This window comes from Manis pentadactyla, chromosome 13, assembly GCF_030020395.1.
Source record: "Manis pentadactyla isolate mManPen7 chromosome 13, mManPen7.hap1, whole genome shotgun sequence".
Lineage (NCBI taxonomy): Eukaryota > Metazoa > Chordata > Mammalia > Pholidota > Manidae > Manis > Manis pentadactyla.
Genome location: NC_080031.1, coordinates 93,310,787 through 93,335,408, shown reverse-complemented (window position 1 = coordinate 93,335,408; position 24,622 = coordinate 93,310,787). Strand labels below are relative to the sequence as shown.

At 56.2% G+C, this 24,622-nt stretch overlaps 1 protein-coding gene across 1 annotated transcript in view; it reads right to left on the bottom strand.

Annotated features, from left to right (window-relative positions):
- WNT3A (Wnt family member 3A) overlaps positions 1-24,622 on the bottom strand; it is a 35,719-nt gene that overhangs the window by 2,316 nt on the left and 8,781 nt on the right. Inside the window, exons 2-3 of the mRNA XM_036927854.2 lie at positions 17,922-18,163; positions 2,942-3,207 (exon numbers count right to left, since the gene is read on the bottom strand). Coding sequence (XP_036783749.1) covers positions 2,942-3,207; positions 17,922-18,163 — 508 coding nt within the window. The remainder of the gene's footprint in view (positions 1-2,941; positions 3,208-17,921; positions 18,164-24,622) is intronic.

Here is a 24,622-nt window from a genome sequence, read left to right as displayed (position 1 = left end):
TTCTGGGAGGCTTCTTTTTCAGAGGCCTTCTGGTAAATTTTGTGAAGTGTGCACATCAAAAAACAAGTATTTTCTACTTGCAAAGTTGGCAAGATGGTGTAGCTGGGTATAAAATTTCTGGCTTAAAATATTTTTTCCCTCAGAATCCTGACAGCATGGATCCATTTTATTCTAGTTTTCCATGTTGTTGGAAACTCTGATGGTGTTTTGATTCCCAGACCTTTACATGAGACCCAAACCTCTCCAGGGAAGCTAGGGGGGCTCTTTGTGCCTTGGCTGTGAATTTCATGACAACTTATCTCAAAGTGCATCCCTCTTGTGCCAGTCACTTATGGGCCTGCCTGGTCTGAAACCTGTGTCCTTCAGTCCTGGAGACTTTCCTGCCTCATCCCTTTGCCAACTTTCTCTTTGTCACATTCATCAATGTCTGTGTTGGACAGAGCCTCCATATTTTCGATTCTTTCCTGCTTTCCATCTCTTTGTCTTTTCTTCTCTACTTTTCCGGAAAGGTGTCTCAACTATCTTCCATCCTTCCTGCTGAGAGTTTTGTTTCCACTCTTCCCTGTCTACTTTCTAGAACTCTTTTTTCCTCTGAAGTTTCTTTTAAATAAACATCCTGTTTTAATTCCATGGATGCAGAGTCTTTATCTCTCTGGGGTAGTGACAGTGTTTGGAAGTTTCCGTCTCCCTTTACAACATCTCATTGTTGTAAGTTTTGCTTTTTTTGGTTTGTTTTGTCTTTACCTTTGTGGTTGCTGGAGGCCTTCCCCTGCTGAAATGTTCATGCTTTCATTTTAGCTCCGTGAACTTAAGTGAGTATATTTTCCCCTTGCAATCTGTATCTAAAAATTCCAGTGTCTGGGGTCCTGGACATTGTTTTAGAAAAAATTATTTGTAGGAACATTTTGCAATGTAGAATAAGGTTATTATCCTCCAAAGAGGATGTATATGCTTTTTCCAGGTATGTGGTGATACCAGCAATTTGGGGTTGCCCTAATCCACACTCAGGTCTTGGGATTTTTCCAGCCCTCACATGTGCAAAGTGGCAGGTCTGCTTCTGGTTCTTGACTCCTCTGGGTCCCTGCCTCCACTGAGGACTGGTCTGGAGGTAGCGCCATGCTGGCTTAGCTCTGTGAGGTCAGGAAGTGCTGCTCGGTTATGCTCTGTCTATCCAATCAGCTAACAACTCCTGGACAAAAGTTGCCCCAGGTACCAGGCTTAGAGTCCTGTCATCTCCTGGATCTTGGGCCACCAATTCATAGTATGTGATTACTTATCTGACACTTAAAATAATTCTATGGGAGCATAAAATAATACAAAAATGTATGTATGTCATAAGTGCAAAGCCAGACACATTCACAAATGACTGGCCCCCTAACACCAGCTCAGAAACCGCCATCCAGTTGCACCAATTCTAACAGCATTTCCTTGAGGACTAATGCTTTTGGGCACCTTTTCATGTGTTTGTTGGCCTTTTCTATATTTTCTTTTGTGAAGTGGGTTTCCATTTTTTTCACTATTGGGTTATCTGTCTTCTTATTAACTTACAGAGTTCTTTTTATATTATAGCTTTTATATATTTGTTGGAATGAAGCTTGGAGGAAAAGCTTTTATATATTTGTTGGACTGTGTATATATTTTATATTTATGTTTTTATTTATATAAGTATATATATATATTTTTAATGCTTTATGTATGTATAATAACCCACTAGATATATATATCTAATATATAGATATACATCTCCCTGGGTGGGTTATTTTTTCAATCTCATACTAGTGTCCTTTTATGAGTAGATGTTCTTAATTTTAATGCAGCCCACATCAGTACATTTTTCTTTCATTGCAAGAAATGTTTTTTGGCCTGTTTAAGAAATCTCTGCCTACTACAAGGTCACAGAGATGTTCTCCCATGTGTTCTTAGTGTTTTATGTTTTACCTTTCCCACTTGGGTTTGTAGTTGACTTTGTATATGGTGTGAGGTAGGGGTCAGGGTTAATTCCCTGCCCCACCCCATGCTTCTATCCAGTTGACTGAGCACCGCTGTGGAAAAGACCATTTTCCATCTTCCCGTCTGCACTGTGCTGACTTCCCTGTGATTAGCCAGGTGCCTGGACACAGGTGGCTATGGGGCACTTTAGGTATCTCATTCTGCATTTATGCTTGTCTTCTGACCCAGTCCTTTTTAGTAGGGCTCACAAAACTCAGTCCCTGCCAGCCTCTCCAGCCCCCAAATGTCCATTTGGGGGACAGCCTCTGTCTGTTCTTCCTGATCTCCCTATTCTACCCAGACTGACCTCCTTGCTTCTTTCACGCCTGGGCTGCCTGAGGCTCTCTCTGCTGCCACACCTACAGAACTGTCCAATACTCTGCATGTCTCGACTCAGCATGGCCACTGGAGGTCTTTTTTGCCACTCCGCCTGGGTTGTTGTGGCCCCTCTGCTGTGCCCGGGTGAACCAGTGTGTGTACTTCCTCACTACAGAGCTTCCTCACTGCACTGTCTCCCTCCCGGGACCTGTAAGAGCTCCTGCAGGGCAGGCCTTCATCCCATCCCTCCTCTTGGGATCCCAGCTCCGCAGGCAGCCTCCCATCCTGTGGGAGTGTCCTTGACACTTTTGGAGCAGCTGGCCAGGGCTGTTTCAGACAGCCCTGGACAGGTGGCAAGCAGACCCCAGCCTGGCCATCATGGTCAGCCTTCCTCAGCCAGCCACACCCTTCAAGGGATCAGGGCACATACCCTGCTCAGGAAGCTATTTCCCAGTACCCAGGGATGAGGTTGGGGGATACTTTTGGTGCACCCCAGGATGCACAAGGAGTGGTAGAGGGGTCCCCCAGTGCACCCCCGGGACACACAGGGCTGTAGTCAGACCCACCCCACCAGGTACGCACCCCCAGGACACTCAGGGCCATGGTAGGCAGGCCCCCGTGCACCCGGACATACCTGGCGTCCAGCCTCATTGTTGTGGCGGTTCATTGCAGAGCGGGCATCTGGCCGGTTCTCCCGTGCATCTGCAAACTCCCGAGACACCATCCCTCCAAATTCAATGTCCTCACTGCAGCCGCCCCACTTCCAGCCCTCGCCTGGCAAGCCCAGGTGGCGGCTGCTGCAGCCACAGATGGCGGTGGAGCCCTCGGAGCAGGAGCGCGTCACGGCAAAGGCCACACCGGCGGAGGCGATGGCATGCACGAAGGCTGACTCCCGCGTGGCTGAGGGGAGAGGCAAGTGGGTTGGCAGGCCCCAGCGGGGTCCTGGGCTGGGCTGGGCCTGGTCACCCTATCCCCACTGCCTTGTTGGTAAGAACTCCAATCTGGCAGCCCCCAGATGTCCACCGACAGGGAATGGATAAACCACTGTGGCCCAAAATAAGGCAATCTGGGGTTAGAGTGTGCAGTGTGGGGCTGTAGTTCACCATCCTGTGTTGCCTATCCGACAGTTGCTAGCATGGTAGACCTTGAAAGTTCTCATCGCAAGAAAAAAAACAGTAACCTTGTGTGGTGACAGATGGTAACCAGACCTCCTGTTGGGACTATTCTGCACTGTGCACATGTATTGGATCATTATGTCCTTCACCCTGATGCAACGTATGTTGTCAGTTGTTTCTTGGTAAGAAAAATGGGGATATCTCCATAAAGTGGAATTCTATTTAGCAGGAACAAAGCCAGGTTGTGGGGGGAGGACAGAGGTATTTAGGGGGAGCCCTCTGGGTGTATGGGGGGCAGCCTGGGCTGTGCTGAGGCTGGGCCCCAGCCAGCTTCCTCAGACAGTATGTGTGTACACACATCTCTGCAAGGAAGACAAGGGCTTGGGGCCGGCCTGGGTCCTGTGTGCTGGTGGAACCCCTTCCCTGTTCACTCCCCATCCTGTGTGTGTGCACAGAGTGCCCGCTGTTTGCCACCTTTCACTGGAGAAACAGCAGGGAGTGAGATGACCTCACGGGCTTCCAGGAATTATAATAACCTAAGTCTGGGATGCAGAGGGTTTGGAGCCCTGCAGGCCTTGGGCTGAGCCCCGCTGGGCATCTGGTCGCAAATCTGGAAGGGGACACCCCATTCCCCGATTCCGCTCCCACCTCTCACCTGGCCAGGGCTGCCCAAGCTTGAAGGCTGCTCTGGCCTCCTGAGGCGGCTGAGACCCGTTCTTCCCCTCCTGCCCTTCCCTGTTCACCAGAAGGGGCTCCTAGTTGGGACCAGTCTGGGGGACCCCAGCTTCCCCATCATCCCCATGTGTGTGCCGCACACACCCAGAGACCACAGGCGGAGCACTCTGCCTGACAGCCACCCGGCCCCCACCCCCTGCTGTCCACCCAGCCCTGTCCCAGCTGCCTGGCCTCCAGCCAACTAGGCTCGCCCAACCCCTTCCCTGGTTCTTTCCAGCTGTCCCTCTGCTCCTGCATCCTGCTCCATAGTCCCGCCATGCAGTCCTGGGCATGCCCAGCACCTGGCCTGGCAGCTCCCTCCTCCAGGCTTGACTACCCTGACTCATCCTCAGCTAGGCAGGGACTATGTCTCGTTCACCATTTTCCCCATCTGAAGCCTTGCCCCTGCCTGGCTGTAGGGGAGGGGGCCTGGTGGGAGAGAGGGCAAGGGCTCTGGGCTGGGTCGGGAAGCCTGGCAGGCTCTGGGCTCACCCGGGGCAGGCCCACCCTTGGGGCCGGCTCTCTGCCTCTCCCTGCTCAGCTGGTCCCTGAAGGACCCAGGACAGGTCCTCTCACCCAAAGACCAGCTAGGCTGCCCCCTCTCTGCATTCCCGGGGAAAGCCTCCCTGATTTCCTTTCCTAACACGGCGGATCAGTCCACAGCCAGCCTGGAGCAGCCCTCTGCTGCCCCAAGGCACCCACAAATAGAGGCCAGCATGGCTGGACAGACTCTTGCCCTCCTGCCCTTATTTTATCTTCCCGAGGACCCTTGACTGCCCCCACCCCCCTCTTCTGGGAGTCGGTTCCATTCCTTGCTTCTCCTGCCCAGGGCCCCAGCCTGGTGCCTCCCCTGCAGGGCCTGCAGCGAGCCTGGGTGAGGGGCTGCGAGCAGACAGCCTGCAGGCTCCTGGGACAGAGTCAGCATGTCCACGGCGTGCCTGGAACCAAGTGCCTTCCCCACTGCACGGGCCCCTGGTGGCCTGCCTCAAGGCTCAGCATGGGCAAATCCAGTACCTTCTTCAGGCACCATGAAGCCTGCCCTCTAGCCCTGGGGCTCAGGACCACAGGAGGAGCCGGCCTCCCTCCTCAGCCAGCCTTCCCTCCCCTCCTTTGAGATGAGGGGAGAGGAGCAGCCTGGGGCTTGCCGCACCCCGAACCAGGGCTTGGAGATCTGTCTATCGAGCTCAGGCAAATAGGCCCAGCCGCCAGACGTACTTGAGGACACGGGTGTTGAAGGGGACCCCCCCTTGAACTTGGAGGAAAAAGAGCTCATTCCTGCCCAGCTCTGTCACTGGTCAGCTAATGACCCTGCACACATCTTCCTTCCCATGGCCTAAATTTCCCTTTCTGCTAAATAAGGGTGCGGGCTCCTGACAGATAAGGTCTTGGCATTGAGGACACCTTGGAGCTGGCCTTTAGCTTGCTTATGAGGAAAAGAAGCCTCGGTGAAGAGGCTGCAAGACAAGCAGTCAGAAATGCGTGAGATGGTTTGTTCTGGCAAAGAAACTCATTTTAATTCTGAAGACCCAGCTCTCTAGGTAGCTCCTCACAAAGAGAAAAAACTAACTTTGCGTCGGAGAAGGCTGGCAGACCCCACCTCACCCAAGGGACTAGGGCTGCCATCATCAGCCTGGGACAGAGGGAGCCATGCCCGAGGCAGATGGACATGCTCCCCCCCTTAGACATGCTCCAAGGACACCTCGGAAGGCCTTTGCACTGAAGATGGGTAACCAGTCATCAGGAGACATCCGACAAACCCAAAAGGCCTAACCAAGCTCCTCCTGGTCTCAAGGGTGTGAAGGACAGGGTTGGGTGAAGGGTCCTAGAGACCAGGGTGGATCCTGGACAGAAAAGGGGCATTGGTGGAGAAGCAGGTAAAATCTGAGTAAAGTCTGGACTTCCATTAATAGTGATAAATCTTAGTTCTGAATGATGCTGCTGGGTTTGGGCGATGTCACCCTGTGAGGGGCCTGGACCCCTGGTGGCCCTCCTGCAATGTTTCTGTAGGTCTATAATTATTTCTGAAGAAAAAATTAAAAGGCATCCTAAGTCTGTGTAGAAGGGAGACCCCCAGAACAGCCAGATGACATCCCACAGTGGCAGGAACTTTTCACCCAGGGGGCCCTTGGGTAGGCTTCAGGAGGCTTATAACCCTCCTGAAATCGTGAGCAGGAATGACAGGGCCTGTCTGAAAACTCATGTGTTTTCTGGATAGAGAACCCATTGCTTTGATCAGATATCCACAGGAGTTGGAAGCAAGCAGGTCCTGATGCATTAGCTGGAATAGCCTCAATCTCTGGAGGAGAGAGTCAGGGCTCCCCTGAGGTCATAGATACCTGAGGTCATGGGTACATGGGTACATGAAAAGGGCACCGCCAAGACTCAAGCTCAGTTCTGGACCCAGAAGCCACCCCAATCACAGCCAAGTTCTCAGCTACAGTCAGGATCTTTGTCAGAGGTCTCTGCCTCTGTTTACACACCAGAGGTTCTGGGGAGCGGAGGAGGAGCCATCCTGCCCCTGGGGAGGGAACCCCAGCTTTGGGATGATAATGAAAACACCTCCATCACCAGCAAAATGTTGTCTTCCCCATGGGCTGCGTCGGGTCAAGGGAGGGGTGAGGACACGGGCCTCAGGGAGAAGTGCGGAAGGGCCACAGCTGCTAGTTTGCCGAGCTGCTGGTGCAGAGCCCACGGGAGTCTTTGAGCAGAGCAGTCTCAGGCCTGCTCTGCTCAGGCCCAGGGTCTCATTCAAGCCTGTGAGGTGGGCTCTGGCAGTGACTTTACCTCCCTGGGCCTCAGAACTTTAGAACTAGAGGGATCTTAAGTCCTTGTTGCCACATTTGGATTTTGTGGGTTTGTCAAGTACCAGAGAACATTTGGGAGTTGAAATAGGACTGCCAAGTGTGCTCTTACTTTTTCACATGAGGATAAGAGGTATAAAAAATGACTATCATAATTTCAGAATTGTGATCAGGGGATGGGAAAAGCAAGAAAGGGAATCTTGTGACAAAGTTCTTCTGTAAGGCAAGCATCTTCCACCGGGAAAACCATCTTCCCCAGAAACGTGGCCTTGCTTCATTAGTAATTACTTACTGAATTCATGCAAAGTATCAATGATCTATCCTTCCTTCCATCCACCCACCCACCCGTCCACCCTCACCCATGCACCCAACTATCCATGCATCCAAGCACCCATCCATGATCTACCATCCACCCACCCATCATCCATCATTCATCCACCCAACTACTGATCCATTCAGGATTAGAAAGCCTATAATGAGCTATACACTAGGCTCAGAGCTAGAAATATGAGATGAGTAAGATGCAAGGTGCCCATTCTAAGAATCACAGTAAGAAATCTGCAAGAAAGTGGATTGCTACATATTTGATGAACCCAGGCTTTCTGAAATGTGAAGGAGCTACTTGACCGGGTGGTAATTAAACAGAGGCTGGTGACCCACTCTCAGGTAGAAGAAATCTCTGCACTGGGAAGGAGTATGCACCTCCTTTAGTGGGAGGTCCTGCTGTTGTGACTGAGGTTCTTTGCTTTGGGCTATGCTAAGTCACCTGCTTTTAGGAGCTTTTAGTTTATAAGTAAAAGAGTCAGGGTAATAAGGACACACAGTGAAGCTTAGCAATGTGTGAGCTCTGGGGAAAGCCTGGGATAGATGGATAGATGGTGAATGGTTGAAGGGAGGATGGAAGATGGATGGATGGATGGATGGATGGATGGATGGATGGATGGATGGATGGAAAGATGGATGGTTGGGTGGATATATGGATGGATGGTGGTGGATGAATGGTTGGTTGGGTGAGTGGATGGGTGGGAGAGTGGTTGGATGGGTGGTTGGGTGAATATATGGATGGATGGATGGTGGATGAATGGTTGGGTGGGTGAGTGGATGGAAGGGTGGATATATGGTGGATGGATAGATGGATGGGTAGAGTCTGGGGCAGGTGAGGGAGTCCTGTGTGCTGAGAGATGGGTGTCAGGCAGAGAGCAGGGAGAGCGGCCAGGCAGGGGTCCATCATGGCTTAGACCTGTGCAGCTGCAGGTATGGCAGGCTGAGGGCTTTGGCAGTGACCTCCCTGGGTCACAGAACTAGAGGGATCTTAACAAACCCTTTTTTCTAGATTTGGATTTCATGGGCTTGTCAAGTACCAGATATCATTTGGGGGCTGAAATAGGAGTGCCAAGTGTTCTTATTTTTTATGAAAAGATAAGACTATAAAAACTACCAAACATCAGAAAAGAGCCTTTTAACATTAAAAAAAATGGACATATTTCCCAAGTCCTACATGCTGAAGAAAACTAAAAAAAAATCATTCCAAAGCCCTGGTCTTTCACGTTTCACCATGAAGTTTGTGGTAGGCAGCAATTTTTGAGCACCTAACCATGTTCTAGGTGGACAGGCAGCTGCAGCCTCTGTCCCAGAGCTGACCTTCCCCTGGGGAGGTCACCCAGCAGGCTGTTCCAGAGGGAGATAGGCGAGCAGGGCCTGGAGGCCACCCTGGCCTGGGCATAGGGAGCCTTTATGGAGAGAACTGGCTGGACTGGAGGTGGGCGAGCCACTGTCGCCACAGTCTGTGCAGAGGCTCAGAGTGGGTCAGCAGTTAGTGCTGAGCCCAGACAAGGGTCGCGGGAGGCTTCTCCACCCCCAAGCCAGGGGTCCTGAGACTCCACCCGCCGGTTTCTGGGACTGCAGCCTTGAGGTGGTGGAGGGTGCACCTGCCCTGCAGGCTCTGCACTCCACAGGGGTGGGGGCCTCCTACCTGTCCTCTCCTCGGGGGAAGGGTGGGGGATAGATACTGGATGAAAAGGACTGGGATACTCACAAAACTCCTGGGACAAACCCACTGGCCTGAGAGGGCGCTGGCCTGGCTTTTCTAAGAAACAAGTATGGCCTCAGGTGGATCTGAACTGACTGATGAGATCAAAGTACAGGATCTTTAGTCTATGGGGTCCACCCAGGCAGGCCCCTGGGAAGCTCTGCAGGGAACAGGGCCTGGGTGCTACCCCAGCAGTGGTCACTGGGGGCACTGTGTCACGGTAGGCTCATAGTGGACCAGGAGCCACAGTTCTGGTGGGGTCAGGGTGGGGGGGACACGCTATTTCTGTAAAGGGTCCCAGGTGATTCTGATGCATCCCTGAGCTGATCCCCCAGCCCCCTCCTCTGGGTGATGGCCAGACCACGAGGCATGTGGGAGGACCCTGGGACAGGGCCCAGCCAGGAGAGGGGAGGTGCTCACCTTGCACAGTTGTCTCTGACACCACCTCCTCCCCTGAGGTGGGCCATGTGTCTCTGGCCTGGTTCCTGGTGAAGCCAGGCCCTTGTCACCTTGGGACTCAGTGGCCAGGCAGGAACTCAGCCTGGGGCAGGGTGGGGTGTGGCCTTCCCCAGGGGCTGCAGGACCTGCCCGGCAGAGCCTCCCCCCCCCCCCCCGCTAAACTATGGCCATAGGCATGGCACTTCCCAGGTTGGGCCTGCCTCCCCTAGAGCTCCCGGGACTCCAGGCTCAGTCCCTCCCCTGGACAGTACTGACAGTCAGCACTGGGGCTGGGGCTGCCCACATGTCAGCAAGGAGGCACTGCCCACATGGCAGCAAGGGTGCACAGCGGGGTGGGCAGGCATCCTGCCTCTGTGGAGTCCCTTGGCTGCCCCACAGTGGCCTGCCTGGGGTGGGGGTCCCCACCCCCCGGCAGGGAAACTGAGTGAGCATGTTCTGCTGCGGCTTCTCTTGCCAGGTAAATCCCCCATCCTGAGAGCTGGACCCCACCTGCTCTGGACACCTCTGGGCTCCAGGAAGGAGCTCCTTGTCACAGCTGCTATGGACAGTGGGACAGGCCCTCCACCAGCCTGGGGCAGGGCACCCCGCTCCCAACCACGGGGACCTCTTTGGGGCCCCTCTGCTGCCGCCCACACATGTAGCCTTGTTGGTGAGACCCATAAAGAACTGGGGCTCCCTCACCCATGCCACATGCCCCAGCACACACACAAGGCCACAGTTATAGCAGCTGTGCCTCCCTCTCTGGGGCCTCCCAGCCTCCCCAAGGCTGGGCCTGGGGACTCTACCCATCTGGCAGGTGAGAAGCCGAGGGAGGGGGCAGGACAAGGGACAGCCACCATCAAAACAGACAAGTGGGACCGAAAGAGCCTGGGCTGGTCAGAGAGGCCAGCAGACCCTCCCGTCTTGTTCTCTTTGGCCAGTAAGACCTGCAGGATCCTTTCTGATCATTCAGTGGGCTGGCACCTCATCCCCCACAGATGCCCCAACACAAGGATAGACAGGGGGCTGGCCAGAGCCCCAGGCCCCAGGTTCGTCCTCAGGACGCCTACCTCCCTGGTCTCCTAGCGAGCTGCGCCAGGGGTGTCTCAGGGACATTGATAATCCCTGGCCGCATCCTGCACAAAGAAAGGAGCCACCTGAGAGCGGAATGTGGCTGGCACCCCGCGGCGGCTGCGGCCCCTGACACGCCTGGCGGCGCACCGCCGGCATCCTGATTACCTGCTGGGGCTAATGAATCTGGCTTTGTGAGCCACTGTCACGCCGCGTTAGGCCCACAATGGCCTGTGATATTTTATATGAATTTCCCCCTCGTTGGCGATTAGGCCATAGCAAGCCAGTCATAGCAACCAGGAGGTATGCGCGGCTGAGGGCCAGCGGCTAGGGGGGTGCGTGCAATTCACACGGTTTAACTTGGCGCTCCCCGGGGCGTGGGAACCGCCCCCAGCATCTTGCTTTCCTCTGGTGCTTAATCTTGTCCTTGCAGGGATATTGTGCTCCCAGCAGGCCTGGCGGGGTGCTGCTGGTCCCCCCACCCCTCCTACAGGGGAGAGTTAATGATATTCGGGGAGGCCAGGGACAGGCTGAAACACTTTCTGATGGGCGAGTCAGGGGTCACAACCTGGAGTCAGAACGACAGTCCCCTCAAGGGCCTCCATCTTCTTGCTGCCCTGGCTGGCCTGCCTTCCACTGGCTGGAGTGCCCAGGGAGGGGCAGACCACCCGTCAGAGCCCTGATGGAGGAGGCTAGGCCAGAAGGGCTGGGTGTGCTGCCCCCTCCTGCCCCTCTGCCCAGTCCCTGAACCCAGACAGGGCAGGAAGGCAGGCAGGCTTGTCCATGGGCTGACCAAGGGCCAGGCAGAGGACTACGGGGGTGGGCTTGGTCTGGGGGCGTGGGGCCCATCCTGCTGAGAACTTGACTGACACCTGCAGACCCTGCCTCAAGGACATAGGGGTTCTCGGGGAACTGACCAGGACTGAAGATGAGCTTTGAGGGGTCAGCCTGGGCCAACAGTCAGGGGGTGAGGTGAGGTCCCAGGGCAGACTCCACTGGGGGGGCCAGCCTCTGCAGGCAGTGAGCCCCCAAGGAGAGCCTGAGGTGGGGTGGGATGGGCAGCACCCCAAGTCTACCCTGCAGGAGGCCCAGGCCCCTGGCCCTGCCCACTCCCAGGGCATGGAACAAGTGGACAGATGCAGGCCAAGCCCAGAGCCCAGGGTCACCAAACATCAGGCTGGGGGCCGTGCCCTACCTGCTTACCCTGATGCCCTAGGGCACCATGCCTACTGTGGACAACCTCCTCATGGCCCTTTCTCTCCTCTAAGGTGACACGCTCTGTCGCTATGAGCCTGGTGCCTGGGAGAATCTGGTGCCCCTGCAAGCCCACCAGCCTGGCCCATGGGCCTTGGAGGCCACAGAGCTCCCCAGGACACGCCTTGTGGGGCCTCCTCTGGGCAGACCCACCTTGCATCCTCACACACTTCACTTTGCCAGGGTCAAGAGGGGTGTTGGCTAGCTCTTGGACACAGGCCCTCCAGTGCCCAGGGGCCTGCCTGAGGACCAGACAGCCTCGGCACTCAAAATTCTTCAAATGCTTTCTGCCAGTGGCCCAGCCACCTTAAGAAGCCAGCTAGAGGGCGCCTCTCCCTGGCCTGGACAGCTTCTGGCCCCAGGCACTGCTCACAGGCTCAGTCTACCTGCTGACAGGGCCCCAGTCCAGGCCCTGCAGGTGGTGTATGCAGAGCATCCGGGAAGCAGAGGCTTAAGCCATGTTCTAGCCTCATCCTCACACGCAGGCTTGCATACTTCCAGGGCCGGGCCCTTCTCTGCTGGCTGGGCTGGGGTGAGCTCTGTGAAACAAGGCAGCCTCAGCAGGGACAGCCAGGTGCCCCGTGGGTCCCGCCACAAAGCCTGGGTGACCTCTGACACGATTAGGGTTGCTGTGACCCTAATCCAATCAGATTGATTACAGCAAGGGAGGCCATGCAGGCAGGCAGGGGCCTCCTCAGTGGCCTTCCGGAGCCGGCCTCCCTGGGGTATCTGGCCAGCTCCTTCTTGCTGGCCAGTCAGCTTCACCACCACAGAGAACTGCCATTTCTCAGCCCCCTGACTGCAGGCAAAGGGGAGAAGGGCATTCTTTTTCCCACTTAAACCAGGCGGTGAGGGGCTGGTAGTGACATTTTCATCAGCAAAAATTAGGGAAGAGGACAGTGGAGAGGGGCAGAGGGCAGAAAAGATGGACATGGAGTGGATGCAGGGATGGGCAGGGGGGTGGATGTGGGTGGGGTTGGACCTGAAGACCGACAGGGGCATGGATATGGAGCAGACATGGGGATGGCATAGAGATGGATGTGGGGAGGAACATGGGGATGGACACAGAGCAGACATGGGGATGGACATGGACATGGAGTGGATATGGGGATGGACGGGGCATGGACATGGAGTGGACATGAGATAGACATGGAGTGGACTGAGGGATGGACATGGAGCAGATGTGGGAATGGACATGGAGTAGATATGGGGATGGATGGGGGATGCACTTGGGGATGGATGTGGGATGGACAAGGAGCAGACATGGGATGGACGGAGGATAAATGGGGGGGTGGATGTGGGGATGGATGTGGAGTGGACATGGGGATGGACAGGGGGATAACCATGGGGTGGATGTGGGGATGGACGTAGAGAGGACATGAGGATGACACAGAGCAGACATGGAGATGGACGGGGGATAGATGTGGGATGGATGTGGGGAAGGATGTGGGGTGGACATGGAGTGGAAATGGGGATGGGCATGGGAGTGAACATTGGGGTGGACTTGGAGTGGACATGGGGTGGACATGGGATGGATGTGGAGTGGACATGGGTAGTGGTCTTGGAAGGGTAGAGGGGCTGGAATACAGAGGCTGCCCAAGGGTCCCAGAGGCCTCTCTGGTCCCTGAGGGTCTTCTAGGAAGGGCAAGAGGGCAGGAGAAGGGGGCTCCCAGGGCTGTGGCCCAGGATGGCGGCCGGTCTGCTCTTATGCAGACCTGGGGCTGCCTTCCATCGGTGCTAAGCATAACTGAGGGGTTGTGGGTTTGGAGCCCGGGATGCAGGACCCAGTGCAGGATTGTGCGGGACGGGGATGCCGCAAGGCCCCAAGGGTAAGCTTAATGCCAGCAGTAGCGAGGGCTCAACCCAGGGTCCCCAAGGCAGGTCTGTCTATCCTAGGGGCTCACAGAGATGGTGCGAGTGGTTCCAGGCCATCCTGGCTTCCATTCCTGCTCCCCCTCCATGACCGCCCTCTCGCTCAGCCCAGGAGACCCTGGGCTTCCCGGTGTGTGCCTCCCCAGAGGTCGTCTGTAAGGAGGAGGCGGCAGACCCAGTAAACCTTTTTGATAACAGATCACTGTGTGATTTCTGGCACATGACGCTCAGAAAAATTCAAAGAATCAAGAGACTCATTAAATCAAAACGGTCCTGTGTTTACTTATTTATGGGAAGCAGGATCCTCACACCTAGATCTTTACAAAATAAGGACAGAACTAACCCTTGACTAGAAGTGGTGGAAACCTAAGGACTCTGATATCAGGAGGAAACCAGAGACGCCTCCTCTGCTCACAGCTACTCACATTGGCCCTGAGGCCCCAGCCAGGGCACCTGAGCAACAAAAAGAAACAAAGTGCATCCACTGGAAGGAAGAAGTCAAATGGCCTCTCATAGCGAATGATATGAAAACCCCAGGGAATGCGCAAAACATGTTAGAACCAAGAAGCCATCAGCATAGTTACAGAGCAGGAGACTGATGTTAAAATGCATTGTGTTTCATGCACCAGCAACAACCCAAAAATGAGATCAGGAAGACAATTCCTCTTACGTTAGCGTCAGAGAGACTAAAATACTCGATTACACTGAACAAGAGTAGTGCAAGGTTCATATGCTGAAAACCCCATGTTGTTGAAAGAAATTGAAGCAGGCCTAGGTGTGGAAATACATCTCCTGCTCATAATCCAAAAACATGTTAACATGGCAATATTCCCAAAGTGACCTGTGGATTCAGTGCCATCCCTAAAATATCCAAGCTTTTTTGCAGAAACTGATGAGCTGGTCCTAAAATCCATCAGGATGGTAAGGGGCCCTGAAGAGCCAAAAGTCTTGAAAAAGTGGAACTGAGTTGGAGGACTCACACTTCCTGATTTCAGGGCCACGGCAGTACAGAGGTGCAGCACAGGTGCAGGAGAGGCTGGTGGCCCTGGGAAGAATAGCACCTAGGAGGAAGCCATGCCCTTTTCTGTCTTCCAGGTGGGGCCCAACCTGCCGGGCACTGCCTTCCTCCACCACCCAGGGACAGCCTCTTCAGGTGGCACAGCACAGCCTTCTTCCTGAACTCCCTAATGTCCTCCTTACCTGAGGGAGAGGGAACCCTAGACACCCCCATCTGGGTTCCAGAGCAGGGGACCCAGTGGCACTGGGCCCATATGGGGCCTCCCAGCCACCGTGCCCATGCTGAGCATGCATCCTCAGCCCACAGCACCACTGGCACGTAGCAGAAGAGGATTTGTGGGTGGGAACTACAGCACACATGTATGTTCACACATGCACATGCATGCATACCACAACTCATGCACATGCACATAGGCACACACTCATGTGCACACTCACATGTGCAAATGCACACACCACATGTACACACTCATGCACACACGTGCTTTCAATATGCACAACCATTCACCACATGCACAGACATATGTGCACACCCTTATCACATGAAGAGTTACACACTCATGTGCACATATACTCTCATGCACACACACAGACCACACATGTACACAGACCTCAGATACATAAGCACACATGCACTCACCCGCCACCAGATGCACACACACCACACTTGTGTACCCATACTCCCAGGCCCCCATATGCCTGATGTGCTGCATCCCTCATGACCCTAGCTCCCCCCACAGTCACTGTGGGGAGAAGCCCTGTAATAATCCCAGCCAACAGCTACGTGGAGTCGGCTGTTAATCAAGGCTCTTGTTTTACAGGCGGGAAGCAAGCTGACTCACCCATCAAGGTCACACGGTGTGACACCCCCTCCCCATGGAGAACTCAGGCCCACCTGGCTGGGCATGGCCATGGCCGCGTGAAGTCGGGAAGCCCCCAGCCCTTGAGCAAACACTGTCCAGCAGACGAGCCCCAGTACAGTGCTTGGCTGCCCTCTCAGGCCCTCCTTAGCCAGCCTCCCCTGGACACATGCCAATGGTCCAGGACCTGGAGTGCAGAAAAGGTCAAGCAAAACCCACCAGAGCCAGCATCATCAGAGCACTGGGAAGAGCTCCAGGCAAATGGCAGAGCAAGGAAGGGGTGGCTCTGCAGTGCGGAAGGGCATCGTGGCATTCTTACCTGGACACGGCCCCCCACCTTCCCTGGAACTGTGAAGTCTTGGGATGGCAGCCATGTTGTTCCTGTGTGGGCAGATGGTTCTGGAGGGAGCAGAAGGGTCTCCACCCCTGAGAAATCTGTCCATTGTGACCTGTCAGTTTCCCTGAGGGACCGATGCCCACCTCAGGACTCTCAGGTTGAATGGTGGCTATGCAGATGGCATTCCCTGGAAACACTGAAAACAGGTGAACAAGCCACCTGGGGCAAAAATGATTGGGGGACCCAAAAACAGACATGCTGACCACTGGGAGGAAAAGCCAGGCGGAGAGCTGCTTTGGGGAATAAGGCTCTGAAAGCCCCAGGCATCCCGGGAGGGCTGGAGCCACATGCAGGCCAAGGGCAGGCACATGGCCAGGACAGACCAGAAGCTTCCACTTCCCCCTGCTCTGCAGGCTCAGTGTGGGTGGGAAGGGAAGTCAAAGGCAGGGCTGGGGGCGGGCCAGCTCATGTTGCAGTGTGCACCACAACCACTCTGTGGAGACCCGAAGAGGGCTTCTTTTCTTTTTTTGCCCCAGGATATTAAACCTCTAGCTGACCATGACCTAAAGAAACAGAGTCCCCACTGACCAGACAGGACACAGAACACAGTCACTCTGAGTAGTTTGGAAGAGTCACTAAACAAACAGGCAGCCACAGCCCACAGCGTAGCATAGCAAACCCAGGTAAGGGGAAACAGCCTGCACTTCACAAGGTTTAAAACTTCTGTATGAGAGACACGTCGTCACAGTAGCAAACAGACAGCCGGCACAATGGGAGAAGCTGTTTACAGGTTGTAGGTCTGATCAGGGTCCAGTGTCTAGAATATGTAAAGAGCTCTAAAGAGCCCAACAACAAAAAGACAATGTCCCAGTGTGAACCTGCGGGAAGAACATGAACAGACATTTCCCCAAGGAAGACATATGTTCTACAAGCCCATGAAAAGATGCTCAAGGGAGTCACCAGGGACTCAGGGATGTGCCAATGAAAACCACAGTGAGACCCCACTTCACACCCACTGAGGTAGCTGGAGAAAAAAGCCAGAAGATAACAGGACTGACGAGGATGTGGAGAAATCGGAACATTTGTGGATGGCTGGTGGGAGGGTACAAGGGAGCAGCTGCTGGGGAAAACTGGTGGCAGTTCCCCAAACGCTTAACCATAGCATTATCATGGGATCCAGCAATTCCAACCCTAGAAATGTGCCCCGGAGACTCGAAAACCAGTGTTCAAACAGATACTCACACAGACACATTCACCGCAGCACTGCTCACAGTTGCCAAAAGGTGCAAACAACCCAAATGCCTGCCAAGGGTGAGCGGTGAATGAGACAGGGTCCTTCCATACGGTGGGCTACAGGGCTAGAACCCGTGCATGGATCTCTAAAACTGAAAATAAAACATGCTGCCTGAAAGGATGTGCTTTCCTGGTGGGGCCAGCATTGTAAGGGGCCCAGGCCACAAGCAGAGGCCTCTTGGGGGTGCTCCCATGGACAGTGGCATTGGCTGCCAGACGTGGGACACAACAGAGACCAGCTCCACCAACCAGGCTGCTCTCTGATTGCAGATGTGCATGCACCACACTGATTATTATGTTCAAGCCACTACGTGTTGTGAAAATGTTCTCATCACTGAAAGGTAACCGAACCCAGCTCTCATCTTCCTCTCTCCTTCCAAAATATCCCCTGGCTCTGGAACCTGGGGTGGCCCCCGTCACGGACCTCTCAGCCCCCAAGACTCCTCTTCCCATGCTTTCTGCATTTTCTCTCTGAGCCCTACTAGGGCCTGACCCCACCCCAGGAAGCCTGAGATGGGTAACCCTGTTCACCCAGAACTGTGAAACTTCCTTTTGGAGAGGGACAGGTAGGAAGCATCTCTGCATGATCCTACATCCTCCCCAACTCCAGGAGCCCCCTACCACACCCAGGGTGGGTGTGCACAGGAAGGGGCCCATGTGGGAGATGCCACAGAGACCAGGTCTGTGCAGAACCAGGTCACACATGGAGGCAGGCAGCTGGAGCAGCTTGTGCCCAGCCCACGAAGGGGTGGCTGGCTCAGACCCCACCATGCCCATAGTCTGGCTACCACCTCTGTGAGGGAGCCCACGTACCTTTGTCCAGCACGGGGCCGAAGATGGCCATGCTGGTGTTGATGGTGGTACAATTCCACCGGCGGCCACGGAACTGGTGCTGGCACTCCTGGATGCTGATTTTGACGCCCTCGGCCACGCTGGGCATGATGTCCACGTAGTTCCGGCAGAAGCGCAGCTGCTTGGGCACCAGGCCTGGGATGCTGGCACACAGAATGGGCCGCACACCCAGAGACGAGTACTGTGGCCCAACTGCCAGGGACCTGGGAGTGTGGGATGAGGAGGCCAGGTCAGGGGGTGCTGCCCTGCCTGCCTGCTGAGGGCCAGCCCTCTGTGTGGCCCCTTCCTCTGGTGGTGTGTTCTGGGCGTGGCATGTTCCCATGGGACAGAAGTGTGTCCCTGCCCTGTGCCGAGGCCCCACATGTGCAGGAGGTGAACTCAGGCCCTGGTGGTGGCCTGGCTGCTGCACTGCCCCACACTACAGGGGCCCTATTCTCTGGGGGCAGAGGTGGCAGCACTTGGGCAACAGGGTAACATAGGGCTCTTTCCAGGGTGGTGGAGTCACAGGGTGATGCCACTGCTGTGCCATGCCTGCCATGACAGCCACTATGGGCGGTCTCCCTGTTGGGTACCAAAGCATGTATCCACCGCAAGCTGTCCTCAAAGGCACCACAGAGCCAGTCAGGATCATGACAGTAAACCAGGATGTGCCACAGTTGCACCCAGTGAACAGATGGCGGCTGCTCTCGCGTGGAAACAGAAGAGCTCACTGCCAGTGAGAGGCGGGGGACCCCCAGCTGCTGCTGAGCCCATGCCTGACTCGGCCAGCGTGTCCGTGCTACCCGGACTGTGGCCGAGGCCACGTGGCACTCACAGACGGGCACAGGAGCCAGGGCGGTGGCTCCCTGCTCCCCTGGGAGGTGGACTGAACAGAATGTGCTCCAGGGGATGTTTCCCACCTGCCACATGGGCCTGTGAAGTTAAACTAAGTAAAGTGATGAAAAGAGGAAAACTGCAGTTATACTAGCCACTCACGGGCCCAGCTGCCAGCTAGACAGGGCTAGTGACAGGGCTAGTGGACAGCTCTGCTCTGCATGATTCGTTTCGTGGTTCCTCTGTGCTCCTGGGTCAGAAGGGATGGGCCATGAGTGCTTTACTGCAGTAATTACACCTTGACTCCAAAGAAGGAATGCTGGGGCCTTGGGGCAGAGCCCAATCCCATGGAGTCCTGTGGTATCTCCAGTGGGGTGGTCATTCAGTCTAATTCCTCTGTGTCTCATGCCTCCCACACCCCTGGGTGGAGGGTCCATGTGAATCGCTGAGTTGGGCCAGGCTGGGGCATCTCCCATCAGCTGCTCATATTACAAAGGGTCTTCAGGGTCCTGTGGAGGGGCTTCAGAGACACTCAGGGAAGGCCCAGGCCAGGGAGGCCCCAAGGATCCCTGGGCCACTGGCCACCTCCTCATCAGGTAACCCTGTCCCTCTGTCCCTACTTCTTCAGGGCTGCCCGGCTGTGCCCTGGGCCAGGAGAAAGGCCTTTTCTCCTTCCTCTGTTTTGTGGGGAAACCGAGGCAGGTGGATTCATGCCATTGCTGATCCTGCGGAGCCCTTGGTCGCACCCGTTCTGCCCTGGGACGACTGAGCACCCACCTGAAGGCAGGCAGAAGCTTCTGAGTCCCCCCACAACCCACACAGTGCACTGTGACACAGACGTTGGGGAGGTCCCATTCTGTGCCTAAACCTGCTCCACCCAGCCGCAGGGAGGGCACCGGGAAATGGTAAATCGCTGTCTCAGAAGCAAACCTACCCTCTGGAAGGCCAAGTTCGATACTCTTCTCCTGAGGATACCCTGAGCCACGAACCTGGCATCCTTCAGCACCTGAGCCGCCGGGATGGCACAATGTCCTCGCTGCACTACAACTGGCTTGGCCCACCGGCTCCCTCACCCCTCCTGCTACCCAGGTGGGGCTTTGGCTGGCTGGTTCGGGCTGCTTCCCCGGGTGCCTCCCTGTGCAGTGTGTACATAGTTTTTGCCTTAATTAGGGGACCAGGGGAGCTCCTGCAGGGAATGAGCAAAGTAGAGGGGTGACCTGCCGTTGGATCCCCACCTCAGAAGTCCTGAATGTGACATCCTCTCCACTGCGTGTTCAGCAAAGCCACCTGCATGTATGCTCCTGATGGGGGGTCTGCCTCCTCCCGCTGCCCCTCCTCCTCGTCAAGCATGTGTCCCAGGAGTTAAACCTTCTTCCCCCAGGAGCATCCATGCGCCTGGCAGCCAGGTGCCAAGTGGGACAAAGCCTCATTCCTCTGGGCAGCTGGTGCTGCTGTGTGTCTGGTCCTGGGCAAGGCCTGGTGCCTCTGGACTAGACTCTTGGTGTCCTGGGTCCCTCCTGCAACCGTGCCCTGATATCTGACCCCCTCCCCTTCCTTGGCATGCTTCCCATACCCCATCTGTCCTCTGATCAAATGCCTCGATGGGCCACAGACTAGCCATGACTCCGTGCCAGACACAGCAGGCCTCCCCGTTCCCCTGGCTGGGTGTGTCCTCCGCAGGCTGGCTCATTTCCGGAGGGGCAGGCGATGGTGGGGCTGGTTTGCTCCTGACATGGCATGTGACAAAAGCGGGCAAGGTCTGCATCAGGTGGGGCAGGCTCACCCCCTTGTTTTCATGCACTATTTGCAGAGCCTAATGAGCGCCTGGCACCAGGCCATACCTGACCCTCCCTGGGGTTCTCCCACACCTGCCCCTCAGTCCCATGGGCCCCAGAGTTTCCAGAACAGCCAGCCCTTGGCTCTTATCCACTAGGAGGTGTCCAGTGATCTGGGCCTCACTTTCCTACACCCTGCACTGCACGGCAGGCTCTGAGTGGGAACCTGAGGGATCCCTAGGCCGATGTGGATGCCAAACTTCCCAATAGTCCAGTAGGACCCAGCAGACAGAAGGCAGAATGGGAGGAAAGCTGGGCACATGCAGAAATCTGTGCCTTTGGGGCACAGCCAGTGGGCAGGAGCTAGGCCTGCAGGCTGACGAGTTGGGTCCGGTGGGGCCCGGAGCCCGTGGCCGTGCAGCAGGTGACACAGGCCACGTCTGAGCTTCATTCTGCCCCCACCTGCCCCTCGTTGGCCCTGCTTGTCTGGAGAACCTCTGCCTGTAAGACTGCAAACTCTCCTGGCCTGGCCCAGCCCGGCCTGGCCTGGTGCTCCTGCAGAGTTGTCACCCCCACTGCCTGTGCAGCCCATGCCAGCCAGTTCTGAAGCCCAAGATATTCCTGCCACCACCCTGGGACCACTCAGCCTGTGTAGATGTGTGTGCACAGCTCTGCCTGCCCTCAGCTGAGGTCAGTCATCTGTTTTCCAGCAGGGTGCCTCTTGAAGTGACCCCACAGTCCCCACCTCCCACCTCTGCTGGGTGCACAGCAGGGCTGGGTGCTCAGTGCCACATACTCAGGGAGCCTGACACTGCGCAGGCAATGCTGCTGCAAAGCCCCCGCCCTCCCCATGCAGCACCACTGGACTGCAGCCTGGAGCCAGCAGCTTGTGGAGCTGGGATGACGCTTCCTGTGCGCCCCCCAAATTGAATCTGGGGGATGCACGGGGAGGGGCCCCAAGAACCAAGTAACCAGGCGCCTACTGAGGATGGCGGCTGGAACACAGTGCAAGAGATGGGTGGGGAGGTTGGGGCTGGTTCAGGAAACTTCTGCAGCTTCTGTCACTGAGGAGTCCATCTCTGCCTCCCTCTGAGGGACCTGGCTGGTCTCTCACCAGGCTCTTTCACCTTCAGGCTGAGGAAGGGCCGCCATGGCCAATCCTGAAGGCCACCCCTGGCCGGGAGGTGACCATGGGAGCTGGGCTGGTGTCAGGCCCCAGCAGAGGTGCTTCTGAGGCTGGCAGGTGAGATGAGGCTGGGGACAGCTGTTCCCAGTTTGCCCAGGACTGAGGGCTGCTGTTTGCAAGCTGGACACACTGGTCACCCCAGGTGAGGCTGCCCTAACAGGACCATCCACAGACCAGGATGCTTCACTTCCATAAGGCCCGGGTTAGGACGTCCCACAAAGGCAGTTGATTTGCAAGAAAATGCAGAAGTCCAGTTAATGACAGGCTGGCCACATATCCAGGGGCAAAGTGGGCAAGGTCAGTGTCAGTGGCGATAAGGGTCACCAATTATGGGATCAACTGGGCCGAGGACACGAACTGTGGGCTCTCAGAAGTTCCTGCCCACGCCCGTGTCTTCCTGGCCTGCAGGCTGTTCCCTGAGTGGTGCTCGGGATGAGGAGCCTTGTCCCTGAGGCTTGTGGGGTCCCTCTGTCTTCTCTGGCCTGTAGTCCGGCTCCCAAAAGGAAAGGGTGAGGGGGCCCATGGGAAGGAACACCCGCTCTGTGCTGCTCCCTCGGCGGCTGAATGTGCTTGCTTACTCATGGCCTCAGGATGAGGCCACAAGACACTAAGGCACCCTTTGTCAGCTCTGTTCCCGGAGTGCTGGAGCCCCTGCACATGGTCAGAGGCCCGGACTCCTGCTGGCTGGGGTCTCGGGAGGGGGCTGAGGAGCTCACCCCCAGAGCCCCACAGAACCTGCACCCCCAGGCCCCCTGCCTCCCTCCTGTCTCACCCCGTGTCAGGTGGGAAGAGGGGCCCTGTGCCAGTCTCCTCCATGCCCCCCAGCCATGGCTCCAGGGAAAGCACTGTGGGCCCCGGGGTGCTGAGTTAGCCCCAGCCCGCCTCCCCCTGGGCCAGCCCTCCTCCAAGGCAGGCAGGTCCCGGCTCGCTACCTCCAAGGGGAGCGGGCAGGGCCAGGGTGCCAGCAGATGCCACTCCAGCTGTCTGGGCCCCCACCGGCCCCAGCTGGACCCCTGTCCGGCCTGGCCCCTGTCCAGCCCCCATGGACCCGGAAGCCCCTTTGCTTCCTTAATTTGTTTCCAGAAAGGTTTCCCATCCTGGAGCCAGAGCCATGCCTGAGGACAGTGAGCACTGGGTGGCTCTGTCCAGAGCGAGGGGATTGCTTGGGGGCAGTAGAGGTGGGCAAGGGTTGGGGCTTACCAGTGCCAGATTTGGGCTGGGCCTTGAAGGTTAAATTGGATTGTTAAAAAAAATCTTTAAAAAATCCAAGCTGGTGTCCCCTGAGCTCACTGTGCTAATCGTTCCATAAGGTACATCCGATTGTTACATCACACACCTCAACTGCTCGCTGTGGGTACATTGACTGTATCTCAACAAATTGGGGAAAAATTAAAGCTGGATGCCCCCTATGCCCCCTGCATCCAAATTCCTCATCCAGGATCACGGGTAGATGTGCCCAGTCAATCTGGACTTGGAATCCACCATCTATAACTCCCTCCTCCCTTCCTTCTGGGAGGACGTGGGGGCCCAGGGCTGGGCTTGAGGCTGGATGGGAGGGTGGGGAGACCCTGTGACAACGTATTGGCCTGTCCCAAGGCCTTACCAGGGACTGGGGCAGCTCTTGGCCTACTGAAAACTCCTGGTGCCCTGTGCCCCCAGGTTCTCAGCACAAAGTGCAAGGTGGGCTCCCAGGTCAGATCCCAGGGGAGAAGGGAGACGCCCACAGAAAGACTGAAGTGGGCACTTGGCTGGTGGCAGTGTGCCGACTGGTCTCTCCACCTTACGTCAGAGCTGGTGGGGAGGTGGGTGCAGCCGGGGGGGCCATCTGGTCACCACCCAGTGGGGTGGTGGAGAGAGTTACAAGGAAGCCAGGGCCCAGCCACAGTGGCAGCAGCTCCTGGCTCTGCCCCCAAACCGTCACTGACATGAAAGTATCTGCCCTCTCCTGAGACATCGGCGCAGAAGCTGCCGGCACTGCTGCATGTGCTCCTCTGATGGTAACTGAAGGCAAGTACAAATGCAGTCAGTGACTGCGAATAACAGTGTCATTGCCCTATCCCCAGGAGGCCCCCACAGGCTACTGCAGACACTAGTGGGGGGATGTGTCGCTTGGGGGGCCTGTGTGGGGAGGGGACACCCATTCTCCCAGCCCAGATTCTGACTTGGCCCTGGGCCCCACACTGCTGCTGGGCCATCACTGGGATAACCAGTAGTGCGTGCACCCACAGGCTTCTCTGTGGATGGCACCTGTAAATCAGGGCTGCCAACTTGTCAATCTGCCCCACAGCACAGCTTCCTGCTGAAGCAGAGGTCAGAGACGTCTGTCCAGAGCGGCCAGTGCTTCAGCTAGCCCAAGATGAAGGGACCAGAAAGCACCCTGAGGAGCTGAGGATGACCCCAGCTGACAGCTGGAAATTTGGGAGGCCAGGTTCCCCAAGTACAAGGACCAGAATTTGACCATTGGGTGAGGGTTGGGGCACATTCTCCCACAGACAAGCCGCCAGCCTTCTGATTGTGAAGCCGTGAGCTGACAATGGGTATGTGCAGGGGTGCTGTTTGAAGCCAGGACATCTGGCCCCTTGTTACCCTGTGGGAGACCTGCTCCACCTCATCCTTGCCCGCTAAGCTGCAGGTTCAGAGGGACTGAAACATGTAAGCCTGTGGCCCTTCCAAGTGCAGCTGGAGGGTCCGGTTACCTCGGTTGCACTGCATGCCCAGCACCGCCCTCCCCACAACCTGGTGTTGCTCTGCTGTGGAGGCTGGTTATTTCCTCCTTCCTTGCCAGGCATCGTGCCTTCTACTGGCCACTGCCAGCTCCTCACCCACCCCAGCTTCCCCAACACAGTCATCTGTGCGGCCCCCCACTTGGCCCAACCCTCCCCATGACC